The sequence below is a fragment of the Brachyistius frenatus genome, unplaced genomic scaffold (genome assembly GCF_029030835.1).
Source record: "Brachyistius frenatus isolate BFR_SWC_R1_liver_20210118 unplaced genomic scaffold, ASM2903083v1 Contig_139, whole genome shotgun sequence".
In the NCBI taxonomy this organism is placed as follows: Eukaryota; Metazoa; Chordata; class Actinopteri; family Embiotocidae; genus Brachyistius; species Brachyistius frenatus.
This window is the reverse complement of record NW_027210738.1, coordinates 519693-544197: the sequence shown is the minus strand read 5'-3', so window position 1 is coordinate 544197 and position 24505 is coordinate 519693. Positions and strand designations below refer to the sequence as shown.

The 24505-nt window shown below is 43.4% G+C and overlaps 1 protein-coding gene and 1 long non-coding RNA gene across 2 annotated transcripts in view; one reads left to right on the top strand and one right to left on the bottom strand.

Annotated features, from left to right (window-relative positions):
- The window catches only part of spon1b (spondin 1b), a 72632-nt gene extending 71420 nt beyond the window's left edge, over positions 1-1212 (bottom strand). The window contains exon 1 of the mRNA XM_069715192.1: positions 692-1212. Coding sequence (XP_069571293.1) covers positions 692-917 — 226 coding nt within the window. The 5' untranslated portion in view covers positions 918-1212. The remainder of the gene's footprint in view (positions 1-691) is intronic.
- The window catches only part of LOC138630705 (uncharacterized), a 62880-nt gene continuing 39492 nt past the window's right edge, over positions 1118-24505 (top strand). Inside the window, exons 1-2 of the long non-coding RNA XR_011311661.1 lie at positions 1118-1207; positions 11182-11291. This is a non-coding gene — a long non-coding RNA (uncharacterized lncRNA). The remainder of the gene's footprint in view (positions 1208-11181; positions 11292-24505) is intronic.

Genomic DNA, 24505 nt, shown 5'->3' with positions numbered 1-24505 from the left:
AAGGTGACCCGTTCTTCTTTTTTTTTTGGTCTTTTTAAAACCTCGTTTTTCAAATGCTCGTCATTCGGATTTTTACGAACAAACTTTGTATTTTGAGTCGGAAACTGCATCTGAACTCATCGATGCTCGACCAAAAATGTGAGTGAAGCAATCAAATCAGTCAGGACTAAACATTTTGTAGTTGTCAGCTTAATTGCAGCCAGGTCTGTGTGTGCGCCACTGAGTGTACTTGTGTGTGTGTGTGTGTGTGTGTGTGTGTGTGTGTGTGTGTGTGTGTGTGTGTGTGTGTGTGTGTGTGTGTGTGCGTGCGCGCGTGCACAAGTCCCACTTGCTTGCAGGAAGAGCAGAGGAAGTGAATATGGGTCAAACATTTAAACAGTAAGCAGCCTTATCGGACCAGCAGGAAGCGGAGGAAGCGGGCTTGGTTTTGGAAACTGCATCCTGCAGGCTGCGATTTCTAATAAGAAATAATAGATTACTTTCGATGCCTGTTACTTAGAATATCAGTGAGAAGGTGGTGGTTAGATGGACTCGTTTGTCTACGGACAAAAAGAAGCAGAAATTTCAAAGTGCCCGCGCCCTGTTTTCCAACTTTAATGGTCCAACTCCCTCCCCACACACACACACACACACACACACACACACACACACACACACACACACACACACACACACACCCCAAAGTTTATACCTCTGTAGGTGCTGCCGGGCTGATAGGTCTCCGGGTCCCCCTCCACTCGGAGCCTGAACTCGTGGTGCCCATCCTTCCGGGTCCCCTGGGTCTGCGCGCGGAGGATCCGCCCGCAGTAGCCGTCCGACCTGCCGCCGGACGGCTCCTCCATGAAAGCGACCGCGTTGCACAGGAAACTCGAGACCAAATAGTACTGCAAGAGCAGCAGATGCAAATACATTCCCATGTCGAAGCTCCGCAGCCCGGAGATGAGTGAACGCGGGCAGTTCAATCCCCCACCCCAAGAAATAAGACAAATAATAAGAAAAAAACAAAACAACAAAAAAAGAAACCAGTGGAGGGGTGGAAAAAAAAAAAAAAAAAAAAGAACCAAAAAAAAGGCGAAACCAGCGGACGGAGGATCCGTTCCTGTTCCCTCCTCCTCCTCAGGAACTCCCGCTAACAAGCACAGCAGCGGCTCAGTGGGGAAAGGTGAGGACACGGAGACGGAGACGGAGACGAGTCCATCCTGAAGTGGTGAGAAAAAGCGCGTGTGGGGCGCACCACGGTGAGCCGGCACTGAGGGTAGTGGTGGGGGTGGGAGGGGTGGTGGTGGTGGGGGGGGGGGGGGTCCGCTGCTGCTGCTGCTGCTGTTCCTGGATCAGTCGGTGGTGCTGATAGAGAGCTCGCGAGCAGCAGGGGGCCGCCAAAACAACCCAGCCCGCGTGCAACACATTTATTTATCTCCTTGACGCCTTGATTCGAGGCGAAGGGGTGAAAACAAAAAAAAAAACAAACCAAAAAAAGTCCATACTGGAGCTCTGCACTTTAACAAGAGACAGTACACACACACACACACACATATAGTCACGCGCGCGCATTTGTACAGTAAACGCGCCGTCCGCGTGTACGTGGGTCTCCCGCAAATGTTCTGCCTGCTGTTCAAATACGACCAAATTCTTTCCACAGTCTGGACGACACGAAGTCGTCGCGAACTTTAAAAGTGAGAAGTCTCAAGTTATATTGAAAGTGGAAAAAGCGGAGGGGGGGGGGGGGATTTCACGCGCAAATTTATCGATAAATGATCAATGAACAAATCCTGGATGTCAACACGCCGAACGACGTCATAGGAGTCTTCCCCCCCCCCCCCCCCGCCCCGCCCCGCTTGATAAGGCTGACAAAAGAACCTTAAAAACTAATTACATGTTGATTAACTGAAGTTCATTTCATTCCTATAAAGCGTGTGAACCTGTGCTCTCTAACAGCTTGCTGTGATTGGATTTGATCATTTCCTCGTTGATTAAAATGCGCAATTTTCTATTTGGACATCTGGTGCACGCGCAGCAGCCACTCATTTTTCCTCACATCACACACACACACACACACACACACACACACACACACACACACACACACACACACACACACACACACACAAGAATTTATTTTTACAAGCCACGTAGAAATGCACTTCCAGGCGGAACAGCGTGCGTCCAGCAGGTGTCGCCAAAGCGTCTTTTGCACCTTCTCTGAAGCTTCTTGATTAAAATTGTCACTCTCCTCCCACCAGCCCCCCCCCCCCTTTTTTTTTTTACTCTTCTTCCACTTCTTCAAGGTTTTTTTTTATTTATTTTTTTATTATAGTGTAGAGAAAAGTATGAGGGATTATGGAAACGCAGGGGATTTAGGGTCTCATATTAAAAGTGTAGTTTGGACTCAGCCGAAGCAATAAGTTGAAGTTAGATGATATATTTTTTTTTATCCATTTCTTTTTTGCAATTCTCTTTCTAATTCTTCCCTGAAAGAAACGTGCGAAACTCTGATGAACTTTTTAGGGTCAGAAAAGTAAGCGTGCGGGCGCGAGTGTTTCGATCGATTAAAGCTCGCCGCAACTGAGCCGGATTAAATCAGAACTCGCACCAAACTAAAACAAAATGTGCCAAAACCTATCGGTGGCTTTTGCGTCCACATGCCAAACATGTGTCTTCATTTGTGTGTGTGTGTGTGTGTGTGTGTGTGTGTGTGTGTGTGTGTGTGTGTGTGTGTGTGTGTGTGTGTGTGTGTGTGTGTGTGTGTGTGTGTGTGTGTGTGTGTGTGTTTAAAACCTTTAGAGTATTACCTCACCAAGAGGAGTTGCCAGAGCTGGAGATGGTTAAACTAAACACCCCCCCCCCCCCCACACACACACACACACACACACACACCTCCTCCCCCCACCGGACGTCTCCGTGTGATGGATCCCATCTGTGGAGGGACTCCGGTCTGTAAACTGTCTGACGGATCGGCTGACGTCTGGAGCGTAGCCTTGACCGAGGGATGCGGGAGTCGAGAGCAACCCGCCGACCTTTCCCCGAATGAGAACGACCTGTTTTTTAGAGCAGGCCAGAAACATTCAAACGGACAACTTTTTTCGTTGTTGTTGTTTTTTTGTTTTGTTTTTTAAAGAAGGGAGTTTTTATTGGTGTGAAATCTTCTTGTCTGATTTTCTGGGACATTCAAATGAAGACTTTATTCAACATTTATGCTTTGATCCAAATGACATACGTCCCACAGTACAGCAATAAATAGTGCTCTTATGTGTTAGGACTCTTACTCGTGCAGTGCAGGAAATTTTGAAAGTTTTGCACTTTCCAGAAATGACGTCGGCATGTGAACACATCACCCGGCAAAAAAATATCTGCAGCTTTAATTATTTTTACCCAGAAATCAACGTGTTTTCTGTTTAACACGCTTGGATAAATAACACCGATTCGTCTGTCCAGCGGCGGTTAGTGAAAAATCAACGTTTGTGTGGCGTTCAGGAACAGCTGCAGCTTCCTCAGACAACTTCATTTGAACATTGTTTACATCGGTTGGCCCCGCCCCCTCTCCTCCACGTAGCCAAGACGGCGACCATTCAGGTTTTTCGGGCCGTCTTGAACGCGTCATCCCGGTTACTTGCAGCGCGCACTGCAATGTTTCTGTTTCTGCCAAAAATTCTCAGCTATTTCAAAGTCTTGCCGCCACCTTAACAAACCAATGCATTCGTCTTTCGTCAAACCTGCCCGCTCAAATGAGACTTTCATGAGGGGTAATAAGGTTCTGATGCAGGAAGCGCGGGCCAATAGGGTGTATTAAATATGAAAATTGCACTGATCTCGGAGTGTGGAAGTCATTTCCTCTAATGGACTCTGAGGCTTCTAAAAAACCCCGAGACACTGTGCTCAAGTGTGTAATAGAATTTCTAATCATTTTACAAAGCCGTTTTTTTTTTTTTCCAGCTCATAAAAAGCATTTGCTTCATCCTTGTTTTCCATCTCGGGTAATGAAGATGAACTGAATGTATTGAATTACATATAGTAAGCTAAGTGCTCATTGTCGAAAGAACATATTCCTGATTTTGTCCTTGTATGTCCATAAAAGCTGAAGGAGAGATGTTAAAATGAAGCATACAGCTGAAGTCTACAGCTACCTCTACATATTCATTTATTTAGGCGTGAATATCATGTTTGAAAGATGACTATTAGGGAAGCTTTCCGTGATGTTTCAGTGCTTTGAGGCCAATCGGACAACTACGAGTCCGGTCATGTGTGACGTTCAGTGTCCAATAACTCTCCTGCGAGTGGTGTAGTAGTTAGAAAATTACAGTAATGCTCTGTTACTTTCACATTTTGGAAAGTTTACTTATTTGCTTTCCATCTGGGAGTTAAAACAAAAAAACGCCGTACAAATGAGGTCGTATTTACCGTGAACACGAGAGGGGTTCTTATGAAACTCAAAATCTTTTGTAATCATTTGTTTTCAAAATCGATCCTTTACTTATTTTTGTATGTATTTATTCACTTGTTCAATTGTTTTCCTGCTCTGGTGTGTGTGTGGGGGGGATGTCTTCGATTTGTTTTTGTCAGTTTGGTTGACACGTTTACTGTTTCATCAGTTGTGCTCATCGGGCTACTATATTACATTTTTGTCTTTTTTATTTCTTTTTTTTAAAAGATAAAAACTTTCAGATATAAAGAGTCCAAAAAAAAAAGGATTTGTACAAACAAGATAAAGACCAAATCCGAAAAGTTTCTGGCAAAATATAGATAAATATATTAGAACGCTGCGTGTTTACCGCGTACACGAGAAGAGTCCGTATGAACGGCGCCCTCTAGTGGTATTCACGACTCTAAACTTTGGGAATTTGGGCACTTTTAAAGCTGGGTAGTGGTACATTTGAAGAACCAAGATGTCAGTCTGACCTACTTGACAACGACTTTGGAGAAAGAAAAGGAAATAAAGGAAGAGAATCGGACATTTTGAGCCTGTCAAACATAGATGTAGCTGATAACAAAAAAACGGCACTTCTAAACGGACGTTGTTCATATTTAACCCTCCCGTCGTCCTCGAGTCAAAGTGACCCGCAGCTGTGTTCAACCAAGTTCTATTTTATTTTAGACCTTGGTTGAACACAGCTGCAGGTCACTTTGACCTGAGCACGACGGGAGGGTTAAATGTTCACATTTAAAAAAAAGAGGTGCTGGAGCTTTTGCTCAAATGTACATACGACAAGTAGTAGCACACGTGCAAGCGCCTTTCAGCTGTCAATTCCCAAGTTTGGTGTCATGGTCATGTCTTTGGCCAAACTCTTGATGAGTCCCATCAATTGTCTGGAACCAGTGAAAACCATGTACAGTGAACCCTCGCTATAACGCGGTTCACCTTTCACGGTCTCGCTGCTTCACGGATTTGCATCGTGCATTGAAATCACATTACGACTATATGTAACGTAGATATATTTAATGTCCAGTTCTATCTATTTCAATTGTAAAATAAAGGTTACTACTTCACGGATTTCGCCTATCACGGTTTCTATTTGGAACGTAACCCCCGCGAAAAATGAGGGTTCACTGTATCTCCTTTAAAGATAACCTGAAGCATTAAACGCTCTGAAAACTTCTTCTATGTACATCAGAAAATACCCTCTAAAAAAAAAAATCCAATAATCCGCCTCTAGAAAGCACATCGTTTGGAGTTGCATGATTTTCATCGGCCCGGCTGCGTAGAACCGGAAGTTGGATAGCATTTGAAGCAGTGTAGGAAGCTGATACTTTTTTGACTTTGACTTTTATAACGACTTCCCTTGCTGTAATGTAAGATATCGGCTTTTTCCGCGTTAACCCTTTCAAAGTGGAGGGTCTGAGAGCCAGATGGCCATCAGTGTCAAATGAGATCTATATATCAAATTAGAGCACCTGATCAAATCCAATGTCTCTAATACGGGAAGCAAATTGAGTTGAACTGATTTGAAAAAAAATCCTCAAAGCTCGGGAAGGTGCGAGTATATCAGCGTCTCTTGTATAAAGTTAGTCGAAATGTAATTTGTAACCTTTTGGCCTCGAGGCCGAGCCGCAAACTCTGTTATCGCTGCTCTGTTGCAGAGACATCCATCAGTGGTGTCATCATGTCTCTATTGAGGACGGCGCAGGCATGCACACACCATTGCCCCACTACACACTGGATGACCGCACACACACACACACACACACACACACACACACACACACACACACACACACACACACACACACACACACACACACACACACACCTGGCAAGTGGTCGCTGATTGTATCTCTGCACAGATAAGAGAACAGCAAGCCGGTGCAATCAGCCCTGATCACACAACATAATTACAGCAGATTGTGTGCGTGGCACGTGTGTGTACAGTATGTGTGTGTGTGTGTGTGTGTGTGTGTGTGTGTGTGTGTGTGTGTGTGTGTGTGTGTGTGTGTGTGTTATACAGTGTAATTACATTACTGTATACTCAGAGCAGTTTTGTTACAAGATATAGATCTCGACTAAAAAAAAAAACAACTAAACAGGTCATGGAAAGAGCTGCACTAACAAACTTTCTATAATCAAAATCAACGATGAATGAATATTTTTCAACCAACTCTGCAGGTGCCCTCAGATTTAAGGGGATATTTCAGGATATTTGTTTCCACCTACTTTTCCAAAAGGTTTTTGGCTCCATCGTTGGCCAAAAATCCAGCAGACCCGAAGAAATAACTCAGCTCAGGTGCTCTATGAATGATGCCCCAGAATTGGCCCGAGTACACACTGGCTCAGGTCCCGGTGCTGAAACCAAAACAGGTCCGTAACTTGGCCAAATTCAGGCCACCGCAAATGATGCCCAGCCAAGCGTGCCGACATTTGGCTTCGGTTGGTACGATTCAAGCCGGCCGCCTGGGTAATTGTTTGGTCAGTCAGCAGCTCTGCTGTTTTGGTCCAGTACGGTAGCACTAAATCCATGTTTTTTTTATATCGTCAATTGGTCAAATTGTAATTTGTGATTTTGAAAGGCGCAGCTTGTAACGAACTTACAATTCCCGCCCGACTTGGCGGTTAGCTCTTCGGCTCTTTGTTTAGTTTTCTTTAAACAGTTTCAACGTTCTGGTTCAATCTCGCCCCTCTAATCAACCACATTAAGTAATTCCCGAAATTACGCACATTCAGCAAAAAAAAACAAAAAAAATCTCCAATTTTCACTCGCTACAGAGCCCCAAACGGTTTTTAAACAGTTACCAACTAGCTGGTGGATACGGTGAGCTTACACACCCAGACATTTCCCTTTTAGGAGTTGGTGGAGACCAAAACAGAGCTACGAGTAGAAAATCCTTATTGGACTTGACATCCACTGCACTGAAGACGTACCTGCCTCCTGTCTGCCTCCCTAATAAGTACTCAAAAAAAAAAAAAAAAAAAAAAAGGACGAATACCAAATAATAATCTGAGAAATAGTTACTCTAAGCTTTTGTTTTAATTTACTGCTACCTACAAAATCATAAATAGTTTAATAGCATCTTTCAACTACTCTAATCAGCCGTCCAAATTGCAGCGCATTGGCAACAGAAATATCAAATATGTCAAACAGACAAGTAGAAATCCTCCCAGTACCAACAAAAAAAACGTCATCATCCACATGCAGAAAACTATCCGTTATCTACACGCAATAAGTAAATCGGCATGTAGATCACCGCTGTGTAAAAGTCGTGGTTCTGACTGATTGGTTCCATGTACGGGACTGAAAGAGAAATAAAATGGAAATGATTTGGGAGACGACAGCCTGTCTTAAAAGCAAGTTTGAATTCATGAGATTCATGTGGAATCGTGGGAGATGATGGTATGCCAGTGACATACCGGTCTGTTCCACCGGGGGAAGAAAAAAAAAAGAAAGCAGAGACGCACACACACACACACACACACACACACACACACACACACACACACACACACACACACACACACACACACACAGTCCCACATTAGAGGGAGGCGGGTTGGGGGGGGGGGGCAGCTTCTTTTCCATTGGCCGTCTCCTCTCACTGGATTGCAGCAGTTTCGGGGTCCGGTGGAAATCGCTACCCTGAGACGCCCGACGGCCACGCAACGGTGTGTCCGCCGACAAATTGCAGGAGACTGAGGCTCTATTATAGAGTGGCAATCAGACGCACTTACAGGAAATTATTTTAATGCACGAAGTGTAATTTGCAATGTACTCGCTCCTCCTGGAGCTAAATTAATCATTCTGGACAAATTGGTTAAAGATATAGGAGCGCACAAAAAGCACGTTTATGGATATTACTTTCAAGCGGTCCCCATGCATGGACATCTCCGTTCCATTTCCAAAACCCCTCGCTGCCCTGACACTTCACCACAAATATCTGGTGCTGTCAATCAAATTTAACAAGCTATAGATAGGAGGAGGCAGCGGTGGCGGCGGAGGAGGAGGAGGAGGAGGAGGGAGGAAGACCAGGGGAAAGTCTGTGTTAGTGGCTGCCCTCAGTACGAGACAGGAAAAAAAAAATGAAGGCTCGAGGAGTGACAGAGACACTGAATTAAAGCAACCACAGGTAGAGCAGCGTGTAATGACTCCAGGGCCGCGTTCATCCCGTGTTTATAGAGTCGAAAGGTTTCAGTTCGGGTTTCCCAAAGCCTTCTGATCGCCAATTAACGGCGGCCGGGAGCAAAGTACAACACAATTGAGTCATTTTGTATTGGAGCTAAATGTGAAGAGGAGGTTGGGGAAAAAATAATTACCCGGCTCACAGATCTAATGAGAAGAAAAAAAGATCTTAAAACAGTACGGGCTTAACGTTCTGTTTGCCGTCCCTTTTTAATCCTTCTGTTAAAATATGATGTTTGTATGTAATTCTTTGTTTTCTGTTCCGTTTCTGTGATCTGACTCGATCTGATTGGAAACCCGGCGATACCAAGTCCCGCCCACCGATAGCTGTAACCTGACTGCACCACAGGCCTGTCAATCAAACAGACACGCCCCCTAAAACACGTCTTTTTAAGGCTTAATTTGTACTAATGACGGGAATATTTTCAGATGGATTTTCTATGGAGCCGCAAGGCTTTTTGGAGGCGACCTCTAGTGGCACTCGGTGGTATTGCAGCGTAAGGCACTTCCGCGTCGGCCTCATTTTTCAGACCCAGAAGCGACGTCCGCTTTTACATACAGTCTATGGTCTGACCACTATTTTTGTTTGGACTGATATATGTCAACAACTATTAGGCTCAGAATATCCGTACAAAATGTCATGACAATCCATCTCAGGGGATTAATCCCAATGACTTTGATTTAGTCGCTGACGTTTTCCTCCAGCGGCACCGTGGAGTTTGATAATTGGTTCTTTGGTTTCGTACGAGATAAACTAAAGACATTCCCAACAGCCTGAACTGTACATTGTGCAGAAATGTCTTAACGTGCAATACCGCTGAGGGCCACTAGAGGCTGGCTTCAAAAAACCTCTGGCTCCAATATACTATTTTTAAGAAAGCATCAGCTTGTCTTGAGAAATTCAAAGTCAATACATTTTTCATCATGATGTCATTAGTTAAATTCCCGTCATTAATTAGATATTAGGCCTAAAACTGAGCTATTTTTTTTTTGGGGGGGGGGGATGTGCCTGGTTTGATTGACATGCCTGGGGTGCAGTCAAGTTTCTGGTATAAGTGGCTTGAACTAATGACATGTTATATTTTTTATGCTGTAAAACTTTGGATGGTAACCATACCAACCATTTGTCATAGCTAGTAGTGGAGGAAATACTCAAGAAGTCACAATTAAATAAATGGGTTGAGAGATGATTGATGGGGAAAGGCAGGATAGAAACAGGACATTCATGCTCATATTTTTGACATTTTTCCATTTTTTTCTTTAAAAAAAGGAGAATTTGATGTCTTTCATTAATTTAAATACTGGTTTGAATTAGTTCTGAGTCTCCTTTGGTATTCATAAGACTGGAATATACTCCAGTACAGCCCAAGTACTGAAACATTTAGGACAGCACTTGAGTAAATGCACTTAGCTGCGGCAACTAAACTTTTTCGAAAAAGTTCCTACTCCAGTCGTCTGTCAGGCTGTTCTTTTATAACCCTTTTTTTTTTTCTATTCCTAACATTGTTTTCTGTGTCTTAACTGACCCTCCCCACCTCCAATTTTTTTTTTTTTAAATCCTTTTGACATTAACACACACCTGCTGCCGCTGCAGCTCATGACCATAAGGACTTTTCTCAGATTGTATTTTGTGGCCTCGGCCGTAGTCCAGGATATAAAATGGACTTCCGATCTGTCCGCCATTCGAAATAATGAATGATTGAAGTGACCGAGAGGTAAAATAAAGCGGTTCGGCGGGCGGGTCGGTGTCTCCAGAGGGTTGGGTTTTTTTTTTCCGCCGTCTGCTTCGTAGACAAACCGAGCGCCGCGGAGTTCATCCCGGGGAAAACTGACACGAATATATAAACTGAAAAGTTCATGACACCTTATTCTAAGTCCTGAAAAACTGGTGCTGATCTCATCAGCGGAGCTGTAACTTCCTCACACACACACACACACACACACACACACACACACACACACACACACACACACACACACACACTTAGCTATACAATTGCTGTGCTACATCTCACTTCCAAATTGAATGCTAGGTTGCATTTCTTTCTGCTCGGTCATGATTTTATATTCTACATTTCCTGCAAGAATGCATGTAAAGATTTCGCTGCATAATTGGTTTGTTGGGATTCGAAGGAAACGTTTTGTCGCAGTTCAGTTAAAGGTTTAACAATACATTGTGGTTGCAGGGGAGGAGGAGGGGGGGGGGAATCAGCGCATGATGAATGGAGAGACAAAAGTGACTACTTGCGAAAACAAAACAAAAAAAATTCGGCCGACCAAACCACAGAAGCGTAAACAAAAGGAAATGTTGTTTGGTTCTCTGAAGAACGCGTCGCAAATACTCCGCGTCGGCAGAAATTGAAACGTGATTCGGTTTCTTTGTGAGTCGCCGTGTGTTAGAACAGAGGAAGCTTTGTTCATACTCTGTGAATTATTGTGTGTTAGTGTCAAAAGCTGTCTTCTGCAATATTTCCTTATTTGTTAGCCGGGGATTTATCAGACAAACGGCAGCGACATCATCCCGAGGGAGAGCAGAGTCTGGAGAACCCGAAAATGATGTATATTTCCTTTCTGCTTACAGATTGCTGACCCCGGGTCCTTTTTTGCTGAATCGAGTCAGCTTTCTTCTGCCTGAACCTCCTGTTGGAGAAAACGCACCAGCTGGGAAGTGGCAATAAGCAACTGGCAGAGGTACTGTGGGGGTCGCCGGGTCATTAATCCATCGTGGGTTTCATGTTGAATGCATCGATGCAGAGATGGGACTATAATATGCAATCGGATCATTTAAATTGGCCTGCGTGTTATATTATTTATACGGACGCTAGAATATACAGTAAATCGTATTTTGCCTTCGTTCACATTTTGTTTCTCTTTTTTAATTAAACACAACTTCAGTAGAGTTGTGAAGACGTTGGCAAAATTCAGGAATCAATAACTCATTAACAAAATTGTCGTTGAAACACAAACAACATTTCATTCCCACGCCGGGGAAGTGGACGGCGAGCTACGACCTGATGTTAAAATCGACACGAGCTGCTTTGGGAGTCGGACGGATGACGTCGGTCTTTGTGTACAACCGGCCGAGAGAGAAACGCTCAGGGACCGAAAAAGTGTGACGCTGAAAAGAGATACGACAGCTGAATAAAACCGAAGTTACTGAATATTTTTGCCGCGTCATCAAAAAAGATTTCTCACATCACAGTCTCCCGTCGGTTAAACGACACCGCTTTGTTTGTAAAGAATAAGATATCTAACAGGAGGATTATCGTATAATTTGCTTCGCGTTTCAATGAGTATACACTCAACTTGTTTGGCCCACCCTCCGGACAAGCCTTGCCCCCTCCCCACATAAATGTGAATGAGAAAACCGCCGGTGTCTTCGTTCACTGTCTTGCTGCTTTCTGTAATGAGCATTGCTGCCTTGTAGGAGCTGCTAGCAGGGTTTTGGCCTCGTCTCAATGGTACACCAGCTGTTGTCCCCCCTCGCTGTTGGCAATTATGGTCTCACAAGGCCATTAATTGGCAGTTCTTCACTTTGATTAAAGGACAACTGTTTGCCACTGACAGCATCGCCTACAGGTGATGTGTGCTTGTAGTGGCAGCAGATGGTGGTATGTGTTGGTGTTTGCTCCTGCTGTTGTCCTGGCTAATGAATGGGGCGGGTCAGCTTATTGCAAAAAGAAGAAAGAAAAAAAACCTCACCTGACTAGATAGATAAACTGCACTACAATCCTGGTAGAAATGTACTCTGTAAAAAAACAAAAGTAAACCAGTAATGTAAGGCCTTTAAAAAATACATTAAAATATAAAGAAGAAATAATTCAAGAAGAAATTTAAATTGCATTTTGGTCTAGATCATAGGCTGTATATAAAAGTGGATGTACCTTCTGGGTCGGACCAAGTGAGATCTCATGTAGGAGTGTCATGAAGTGCAACACCACCAATGTCCACCGGGGGTCGGCTCCAAAAAGGCTCCCGGCTCCATCGACTCCCATTCAACTTCTCTCATAAAAAGTCAATCATTTTTTTTCCACGAGTCATTATGGAGTCATTGGTTGAAGCTGCTCCATTTTTATTCATTTTCTGGCGATCCATCTGAAAATATTTCCATCATTTATCAGATATTAGGCCTAAAAAAAAGCGGTATGTTTGTCTTTTTGATTGGCAGGCCAAGTGGTGCAAGTCGTGTTTCCGCGATAGGTGGGCGGGGTGTAGCGTCTTTAGGTTCCCAATCAAATCCAGTCAGATTCGCTGCTCGCTCTTCCTCAACCCGTCCAAATATGGTCACTTCTGGCTCAAATGTCAGATTCGAGACTTCAAAGCATCAATTCCCAAAACCAGCGAGTGACATCATGGTGGGTTATCTACTTGGTCTAGATGCATTTCATGCTCGTTAGATTTCAAACACATTTTTTTCTTGCTCTTGCAAAATACTTGCCAAGAGAGCCTCACATAACCCCTTCAAAAGTACATACATCCTCCAATTCCATTTTTTTTTTTTGCTAAATCATTTATCAGCCATGAACCCGATGAACACCACAAGTAAAATCTTCCATTTGTAAGATTAATTTTTTTGAGGGGGGCCCCAAGGTGTCGGTTGTAGCGCTGTACAGTCAGATATTAATGTTTTTAAAGTTTTGTAGGAGCATTAAAGTCCTTGAAGATCCCATTTAAATTCTCTCAAGTACCTACGTGTGTGTCCCATACGTGTGTGTGTGTTTAAAACGCTGAAAGTAGTTGCAGCCTTCTCCGGCACATACCAACTGTCCTTTATTACCCCCCCCTGTAAAGGGTGCCTAAGGCTTTCAGCAGTTACAATAGCAGTGCTGGTCTAAATTGCCTGGCACCGTCCCTAAGTAAACTCATCCGTTTTTTTGTTTTTTTTAGCTGCATGTATTATCATATTTCTAAATCCACCTGATGGACTTTTAAAACTAATTGACCTGGAAATACAGCATCAAGGACAAACAGGGACCCCCCCCCTCCTCCCATCCCTCTCTCCACCTCCCACCCTCTCCCCATCTAATTTCCATGAACACTTCCAGTGTGGAAACACACACACGAGCCTGCCAAAGCCTTATAGAGTTTAAAACTCAAATCTTCTTAAATTCTCTGGTGACCACACTTCCCCCCTCATATGTATGTTAATGAATCACTGTCTCAGCAAAACACACCCTCGGCAGCGAGGGAGTTTAAAGACCAGAGGCTCCGAATGAACCTCGACCGTCCCGAGAGATTTCCTCCGCGTCTCCTCTTTCTGTACTTGACAGTTTATTTTTTTTAATATTCCTCAAGTTAACATTTACAACAACAGCCTTTGTCCACACGTAGCCCGAGGCAATGTACGGCCGGTTATTTGTTTTTTCTTTCTTTCTTTTTGTAACTGTGCGAGAATTGATGCGAATAAATGTATGCTCGCCGGTGTGTGAGCTTCCTCTCCGATGTCTGACTGACCCTGCATATTGCTGGCTAAGCACATTGTCATCTAATCGTTCGGTAGAGAAAAGTTTGTAAAAAAAACAAAAAAAACACAGTAACGATGGGACACTCTTCAATAGTTGTCCTCAGGCTACCAACGGCAGCCTCCTCCGGTCGCTCTGGCCTCTCGTTCGGGATATTTTTCACACCTAGAATTAACTCGAACATAAGTTTTCATTAAGTGGCTCAAACTTGATTTGACTTTCCGAGGACCGCCGATGCAAATGAACTTCACGTAAGAGCACTCGCAGCCCATTTTTAGTCGAGAATCAAACTTAAGTCGAGTGTGCATTAAAGCTGCCCCGAACCATATTTCTATATTAAGACTGGGTCAAATGTAACTGTTATCAACCAAAAACAAAAAGGGGTCACTTAAAGAGATGAACCCACAAGAAAAATAACCACCCAACTTCGGCTTTATTGAATATTGTATGGTCTTTCAGTTCTTTTTTTTTTTTGTTGAATGTCTTTAGTTGAGTCTCGCACATTCTCAACCTAATTTTCCGGCAAAAAAAAAAAATGCTACAATAAACCGATCTGCTCCCTCTGTTGGCACCAAGTAGCTTTCGGTTACTTTGGGGCCAACGGAAAAGAAAACAATAATAAATACTAAAAAGAATAATAAAAAAAAAGAATAATTATGGTTCATTAAAAGGTCTTCTGATTGTAGTTCTTGCTATTATTTCTTTAATTTTGTGACAGATTCATATATTCAACATTTCCAAAAAGTAAGCAAGTAGGGCAAATGATCACAGGTTTTAAAGAAATTCTCCAAACTTTTTTCGCTTATGATTTTATATGTAACTTAAACTGGGGTTTAAATCATTTAGATAAAACTGTTGGCTTTCTCATAAACAACATAATCCTCTGATGGTGTTTCTTTCTGTTGTTATTCTATCACCAGGTCTTCTTGTCACATTTTTTGGTGGCTTCCATTGGCCACTGCGACCCAAAAATCTAAAAGAAAACGATCCCTTTAGGATTGTAAATGGGCCGTCTTTAATTCCACTGCGATCCCCTTTAAGGAATCGACTATAGTTTGGGGCTTTTTAAATGCACAAGCACAACTACTGATTTCTCTTTAATTAGGCAAACAGCAGGCGAAAGAAAAAAGAAGAAGAGAGGCAGGAAATGAATTCAGCTTGATTAAGTAATTGTTTATGAGGAACCACAAGCATTAAGTCGAATGCTATTTTTTCCCAACAATCCCTTTTAAAAAGCCCCTTGTCTTTACACGTTGCTTCATATCCTGCTGCACAGCTGTTGTTCGATACAGTGATTCCAAAGCTTCACATTAAGCGAGTTGCGCGTTGTTCTACAATTTGGATATGCACTGCTGCAGATATGGATATCTGTGGATGATGACTTATTCCGTCTGTAAGAGACTTCATATCAGTACTGCTTCATGTTTGCTGGATGAGAAGTGTGTTGAATCATCTTCAGGCATATGGGGGATTTGGTATCAAGACTGCTTTGTTGATGGTCATGAAGGATGAACTGACTTTGAACTATTTCCTGTTCTTCATTTATGTCCTCTGCACATAAAGATCTTGGCAGGGAATATTAAAGGGTAATCCTTTTTTATCAGGAGAGTGGGTAGCAGTTCATGAATGGAAACTTTCTTTCTTGAACCAACGAAGTGCCACAACGTAATCCGTCAGTCAACTTCATCGTGACCTAAATATAACGAAGAAAACATTTTAATTGTGGGGAAACTTAATTATTAGGTGGCAGCGTTGAGTGGATGGGAGTCATGTGGGGAGTGCAACGGTGTCTAATTTTAGATTTCTAACATTTGGGGGTGTTCCTGCCCAGACCTTCTCCAACTCTCTTTTGGAAATATATCTTTTTGAAAAAATAAAAGGAGACCGAGCAGAACAACGGCTTCAAAAATGGGAGTGGACGAACCAGAGTGACATGGCGCCACGTCTATTTCACGTTTTGCCGTAGCGGACCACCGTGTCTATTTCACGTTTTACAGTAGCGGACCACCGTGTCTATTTCACGTTTTACAGTAGCGGACCGCCGTGTCTATTTCACGTTTTACAGTAGCGGACCGCCGTGTCTATTTCACGTTTTACAGTAGCGGACCGCCGTGTCTATTTCACGTTTTACAGTAGCGGACCGCCGTGTCTATTTCACGTTTTGCCGTAGCAGACTGCCGTGTCTATTTCACGTTTTGCCGTAGCGGGCCGCCGTGTCTATTTCACGTTTTGCCGTAGCGGGCCGCCGTGTCTATTTCACGTTTTGCTGTAGCGGACCGCCGTGTCCATTTCACGTTTTGCCGTGTTACCAGGTCGAGCCACGAGCCATAGTTCACAAACAATAACATTTCAGGACGTGAAGATGACGTGACTGAAGACATGTTGCGAAAATATAAACGTTAACTAAAACTCTTGCTGACGCCACTCCACACGTTAACTTGTGTTCCGTCTGTACCGCAGGAAACCAGGCTACCGTGTTCATAATTTTAGTCCCGAAGTATCGGTTCTCGTGACGTCCTTAGTTAAAACCTATTTCCTTGAGCTCTCACGAAAATGTCACACTTTCCCGCTGGGGGATGCGGTAAAAGGTCAACAGGCTTTCAGGTGTTTTTTCCGCACTCGGACATCAGAAACGTTCTCACTTCCCATTTGCTCATTAACGCGTGATTCCCGGCCAACATGTAAAAGCCAGATATCTCCTTTGTTAAGTTCTAACAAATCGTCTCAAAAACAGCGCTGAAAAATGAGCAGATAATGAAACGACAAGAACAAAGAGCCCGTGTCACTTTCTGAAAAGGTTAGACGAAGTCTAACTGTTGACTTACCGAGGAGGATTTATTATTAGCGTAGACAGACCGAGGCCTAGAAAAAGTTCACCCGGAAAATTAGACACGCCGAGATTTCACAGACAAATTAAAAAAAAGAGCCCCCATTGTGCCATCTTTTCCACTTTGATAACCTCGAATTATCTGAGAAGTAATCATTTTAATTGGTGTCCTCTTCGCAGAGTAAGTGAATAATGCCATACAGCTACACGTGGAAGTCACGAGGGTTCACTCCAATTAGCTCGATATGAAATGTAGAAAAAAAAAGAAAGCTCCAGCGGTGACAAGGTGTTTGAATAACCTCAGCACCTGACATTTGAGGGCAACGTGTGTGTGTGTGTGTGTGTGTGTGTGTGTGTGTGTGTGTGTGTGTGTGTGTGTGTGTGTGTGTGTGTGTGTGTGTGTGCGTTGTAGTGCAGTTAATTAGGTGATTTTTTTTATTGTAATGAAATTTCTTCTCCTTCCTCTAGGAGAGCGCGGTATAGAAGAGCGGTCACGGTATTAAATCTCACAGATAACCTCCCCAAAAAGACAAGTGAAATAAAATAAAAAGTTAATCTTGCAAAGGAAACTAAAGCAAAAAAGGACAAAAAAAGGACAAAAAAAAAAAAAAAAAAAAAAAAAAAGCCGATAAGTGCATTATCGTACACTATCGTACTTTTATATGACGGTCCAAAAAAAAAAAAAAAAAAAAAAAAAAGTTTGTCATTGTCGCGCACTTGACCCTCAGTAACTGCGTTCTCTGTCAAAGTAAACCAAATTACAGCCGTGATTATTTTTGGTTTTGCATCAAAGCAGCTATGAAGAAACACACACACACACACACACACACACACACACACACACACACACACACACACACACACACACGGGCATAAACCCTAATCCCCCAATCAGTATCCTTGCCGGTGGAATAATACGACTCCGACACACACTCCATGCACCCCCCCCCCCCCCCCCGCCTCCTCCAAATGTTATTTTTGTGTTTTTTTTTGTTTTTTTTTAATGATGCTTCTTAGGCTGCGGCAGAAACATGATACGCGGGCTGCAAACAATTTCCATTGGCTTGTTTATCCGGTGTAATTACGTTACGCAGAGGCAGTGTTTTATTGCCTTGTCGACAGCGCTTTTCCAGTGTAGGAATGAGTGTTCCAGTATGCGGGCTTCTGTATTGTTATGGGGTTTTTTTGTATTAAGAGAGTCTCTACGGCAGTGAAGCTGGTGTCAAACCAGTCACTCAACCCCTGAATACTCGCTGGAACGACTCCATAGCCTGAATATCTTTTTTTTTTTTTTTTTTTTTTTGTATTCATGATAATGTCAGCTGTCATCCGACCGCTCTGAGTTTCAGTCTCGCAGAAACTCTAATAGACATCTGGCAAAGTTTCAAATGCCCTCCGCGATCTTCGCCGAACGGAGTTCAATCAAGCGAGGTGTTGCTAGGTTACGGGAGTTAAGTGGACATCCAGTGGTCATATGAAAAGCTATTATTGTGGAATTATGCAAATGGCACTTAATATGTGAGAGAAGTGGACTAGTACATCCACATGGGCGCCCGTAACAGCGGGCCAGAAGAGGAGGTCGGTGCTTGGTAACTGGTGTGAATGATGGTCAGGAATTTTTCACATTTTGCATCAAGTCGATCGGCACAGAGGTAGAGGTTCCTCTACGACATTCTGTACATTTCCAAGCATTTCCAGCTGAGTTTACTCGTTTTTTGGGACAACGGGAACTATTTCACAGTCCTGAGAACAGTGGGAGGGTCAAGGAGCGAGCTAACAGTAACGCAATGTGGGAATTGTAAAGTCCACAGGGATGGGGGGGGGGATGAGGTCGTTGGGAAGATCAACATTTTCCCTCAGACGTCGGCTGTTATCTAAATTATGAAGATAAAAACTCTCCATGACTAAAATTACAATATATTAGCTGAACATCCAGAGAAAAATGAACTTCCGTGTCCTCTGACTTTTCCATAAACGTCAGCAAAAATGTTACAACTAGCGAACTCGAGGCTTGTAGAAGATTTAGAGTCGTGAATACCACCAGAGGGCGCCGTGCATACGGACTCTTCTTGTGTACGACCCCACCTTGAACGCAGCTTTTTCAGATTAGGCCTTTATTTTGTTTTTACAAATCCTTTTTTTGGACTCTTCGTATCTGAAAATTTCGGGTTTTTTTTTAAAAAGGAATACGAAAAAGAGACAAAAATTTAATTTAGCAGCCCGATGAGCACAACTGATGAAACAGTAAGCGTTTCAACCAAACTGACAAAAACAAATCTAGCACATCCCCCCCCTCACCCCTCAGAGCAGGAAAACAATTGAATGAGTGAGTAAATAAATTAAAAAAATAAGCAAAGGATCAATTTTGAAAAAACAGAATTGAAATTTGTGTAATATTACAGAAATATATATATATATATTTTTTTTTAAAAAGGGACATGGAAAACGGTCATTTCTATTTTGTAACCAATGGTCTGTAAAAAGACTTCTGGATAAGTTTAACCACAGTTACTACACATGATGTACTGCAGATAACCATAGCAACCATACATCTGCATCATATCACCAATCCACTTTTAACTGATGGAAAAAAATTCATTTAAAAAAAAAAATGTGATCACGTTCTCGCTTTTTCTCCGTCAGGCCTCACGTAGTCGCTATCTGTCGCGCTTCACCCACGTTAATGAGCTCCTCCTGCCGTAAGCTCCGATTTACACACCGCGTCGCTTCGAGCTGACGCAGCACAAATTATCGCCCGTCTCCACCTTTTCTGCTCAATAAAACAAGAATAACACTACAAACACTCGTCCCGACAATATTTTATCCAATCGTGGAAAAAAAACAAAAAAAAAAACTGAAGAGGGAGGACAGAAGACAGCGGAAAGAGAGATAAATGGGGAGGGGTTCATTATCCATTGTGAACGAATACCTCGGTGCGCCACTCTATTCAAAATGATTTTTATAGCATCAGAGTGCTGATGCGGTAAAAGTGCATTGTGCGTCCTAAATGATCAGAGCCGGTCCTTTGAGGTGGCGTCCTTTGTATGAGCGCTCTGAGGAGGCGTTTCCATTAAAAAGGTACCGCAGGAGCAAAATCAGCTCTTTAAAGAGCCCCGAAACAAAAGAAGCTTTCTAGTGTGGTTTCTTTTTTTGTCCAGGTTTGAACGAAAGGTGTAATGAATTATGTTAATATTACAAACTGGATTTCCAACACACACACACACACACACACACACACACACACACACACACACACACACACACCTGCGCTGTTTTAACGCAGACACAAACATCTGCTGAGGGCAGCAGCCTGTAACGTAACAGCAGGGGGAGGAAGGACGAGCCTTCGGGATAATGAACTGTGTGGCCACACTGTGATCAATGTCGCTGTGTGTGTGTGTGTGTGTGATTTTTATTTTTTTTTTTTTAAAGAAAGAACAAAATAAAGGAACATATTTGTCTTTAAATCAAAAATTTAAAAAAAAATTGGAGGTCAAATTCACTGTCTGACCTTCCCATTCAATTTTTTATATAGAAATATCTGACAGCCTGGTTCTGACCGTCAAACACTGAGGTGGGTTGAGTTCAAGCAAGTGCACAAGGCTTTAAAGTATAATTGACAATTTTGAAGACATGAGTTTTGTAAATATTCGTTTTTTTGCCTCAAGGCAACATTGTTGAATTAAAACTTGATGCTCTGAAATTGTGAAAGTAAAACCTGATCCTGCGGTAGTTTATCCTCCGTGATATTCGGGATATTAAGCCTGCAGGCCGTGACAGGAATTTTTATTTGTGTGTGTGTGTGTGTGTGGAGGGGGGGGGGGATTTACAGAATATGAAGCTCCATTTGTACACTTTTTTTTGTGGGGAAAAAAATATCTGAATATTTCAAGAGACTTAATCAAACTAAATAAAGGAAAGGAAAAACAAAGCTGTGTTTGTTTCTATTGCTTTGTATATCTTATACAAAAGTAAAGTCCATGAATCAAACATTACCAAGTATATATGAAGTAGAATACATGAAGATGACGTACTCGCAATGAAATCACTAACGGATGTAATCAAGCAGCTATAACGTTCATGTGTTCACCGCGGTCGCCATTAATAACCACCGATGTTTTGTTCGTCCCGAGGAGGAGATTCTAATCTGATATTTTCTCAAACACCGAAACTCCGTTATTACTCAGAAGCGGCACGTCGAATCGAGCGCGATCGATTTCGCAAGTTATGTCCTTCAGCGTGCGAAACCACAATTTTCTCGCGGCCTATCAAAGCCGCCGATTACAAGGTCTTTCCAAAAAGCCTGACGAACGTCAGAAAAGTCGCATCCGTCGCGAGAAGGTGGAAGCGGTTATTTGCATTTTGCCGAGGAAGAGCGATCCGATTTCCCGGCCGATGCCGGTAACGCATGTCAACGCGAGGCGTGAATCATTGACGACGCCGTTTGTGGAATAAATCAGGTCTCCGGGGTCCCTCGGCTTTTCTTTTCCTTTTATCTTATCGGCATGTTGTTTCAGTCGGAGATTGGATTGCTGCGGTGTCATATTGTCCACCGACAATAACAACAACAACAACAAACGAAGCGGGACAAGACGAATAGGAAACTTCAGTCACCGTCTATTTGCTGCAGCGGGTCGTCATTTCCTCCTTCGCCGTCCCGCTGCCGACGTGCTGACAAGGAGCAAACTACGAATCCAAGACGATGTCGGCGAGGTGTCGCTCCGCCGAGTTTGAACGACGGGAAAGAGTCGCCGTCATATGAATGAGATGTTTACCGGGACTAGATTTGCATTTCCCTTATCGTTATCTTTTCTCCTTCGCCGCTCGTGCGGTTTTAACGATGAAGGGCGTCCTCGCTCGGATAAAATGACAGCGCGAGGCGTTTGGATCAAATACGCCGACGCTTGACGACAGCAGCGTGTTCGGGGTTTGTTTATCAAAAAAACAAAAGCGAAGGTAATTTCAGTGAAGCGGAACTTTTCATTGAAGACGTCGGGGTCTGTCATTCACATCTAAATAAAACGATTAAATTAATATATATATTTTTTTTAAAAAGGAAAGCACCGACAAAAAGCCGCTTGGCAAAAGACTGAAGCGGTGTGAAATAAGTGGGCGGAGCCAGGGTCTCGGGAAATGTGCTTTGGTTACAGAGCCATCAGTGGTCTGGAAGGTTCAGGGGGCCTCTGTGATAAAACACCTCATAAATAAAACAGTTTAAGATATTTGTGACCTTTTTCATAAATTGTTCTTATTTCATATCTTTAAAAGAGAATAAATTGTTATCTGATGCTAGCTGGAAAAACAGAAATCAATCTTTTTATGGAAGTAAATAACTTCACCAGTCATTTTTTTTTTTTTTTTTTACATTATTAGAAATAAACACCCTCATTGACGACATAAATAAAATCTTAAAACTCAAACAAGAACAAATTCGCTCGTGTGGAATTCTTACAGGCTTTCAGCCGACCGAACTTCTTATTATCGTAGTTGTAATAAGGTTTTTGTCTGTTGACACGTCTTTGAACATCGTGTCCTTCTGCTACCAACAGGACTTCGACACGGGACATTTCAGTCATCTACCTCCCCAGCATGAGGTTATGACATCACTGAAACTGAATGGAAACTCTCAATGATGCCGATTGAGTTAAAGATGACCCAGATGTCGGACATTAAAAAGGAAAACCGTTGCAATCTTTAAGTCGGAGTTGTAGGAGACTGAAACACTGCTGGTAAATGATAAAAAAAAAAAAAATAATAATAATCAGTTCGCCCCACCTGTGAAGCTCCGGCTATCACAAATCTGTAAGGTTGAGAGGAGATTTGATTTCATCTGATGACGCTAGAAAGACTTTTTGTTTTTATTTGTGTGAGCGCGTGAACAGCTGGCGAGGTGGCGAGTCGCTCCATCTCCGGCGTGCTCATCCAGATAGCGTGTTGCAATATGGCGGCACGTCAATGTAGTTAGCGATAAATTGATGGCCGACCTGAAAATACCCAACGCAGGCGTTCGTGTCGGCAGGTGTTCGCCGAGCTCACCGTCGCCTATTTTCCATTTGATCGACCAACGTGGAGCCCGTCATCAGCGTAGATGGACTCACGCCACGACGCTGCGGTTAGTTAAAAAGTAATGCCAGATGCTGCTGGCATTGGGAAGCATGCGGAATAACTCGAAATACATTCAGGCTTATTTCACAGCGTGGCGTTCGATGATATTGTTATCCGCGGCTCGTTTCGCTGTCGTCCTTAATGCTCAACCGCCGTCTGAAGGTGGAAAACGATGACCTCGGTATTTTCTCGAGGTCCAGAGCGGCCGTCGGATCCACTGAGCCGAAGGTGCCGGTGCTCGATTGGATCTTTAGGAGGGATGCTTTTTTTTTTCTTTTTTTTTGTGCCTGTGATCGGTCGTTACGCTGCGGGAGGGGTTAGCGTCAGCAGGCGGCGTAGAGTTCGAGCTTGCGTCCCTCCCGTGCGATCCGATCCGGCACTAACTGCCGAACACGGGCGTCCCGGGACGAACGGCCGACCGACTGTAGTAGTTCATTCTGAAATTATGACGTACGCTTTGGACCGTTGTCCTGTTGTAGAAAGCTGACCTCGTTCCCACTTTCAGTTCCTTGATTTACTGCAACATTGGCTGGTATTTGGTGGAATCTAATTCTTCCGTCTGTCCGTGAAAACGAGGCGCCACTGGCAGCTACGAGACCTCGGCGGAACATTTCCAGCCCGGCGCTGGAGAGGTGTTTGGTGGCCGCAAAAAAAAAAAAAGGGGTTTCGGTGAAGCTCCGGCTTACCCAGATGTTGCTTTGAAGACTTTTGAGGTTTTTCCTTCTTAAAGATTCCCCCGTGTAGGCTGTTGTGGAACAGCGCACCTCCTCTCCTGTGACAGATAACACCTTCCCCGCAGCTCCTTTTTCGCAGCCAAATGTGGAGTTTTTCTCAAGTAGCAGATCTCGTCCTGACTTTTCCACCGTTCGCCTTAAATGTCATTCTTTAATGGCGTGTCAGTCGGTGGAAATTGCAAGCCCGGGAGCGCTCTTTTTATAGCCTTCCTCTGCTTTGCAGGCGTCCATTAGCCATCCATTTCAGATCCTCGGTCGAGGTGCTCGGAGGAGCCCGCAGTGTCACCACGAGATCTTACCGTCCTTGACGACGGTTTGCGACGTGCCTCGCGAGTCCTAACGAGTCAATTCAAGCCGGAAGATTTAATGAAGTTCTAAGGCTCACAAATTTGCGTCATCACCACTGGTCCAGTGTCTTGAATCGTAGAGACCCCTTTTGGGATCTATTGAAACACCCTCTTCCAGCGGTCGTATGTGCTGACGTGGCGGTTGTGCGGCTGCTCCGGGTTAAACTTCAGCTCCGCTTTTATGTCCCAGTCCTTTCCCCCCGTTGATCTTAATCTCCAGGTGTAATGAAAATACCAGCTGCCTCCGGCCTTCTGCGGCATCTGTTTTAATTCGCCGCGCATATTAACACCTGATTTATCACCGGAGGCGCGCCGACGAGTTGTCACGACGGCAGTAATATATGTTCGGTGAAAGATTTCCAAAGAGTTACCCTCCTTTTGATTAAGAAGATTGAAAAAACAAAACAACAGAAAGATCAATCTACCGAAA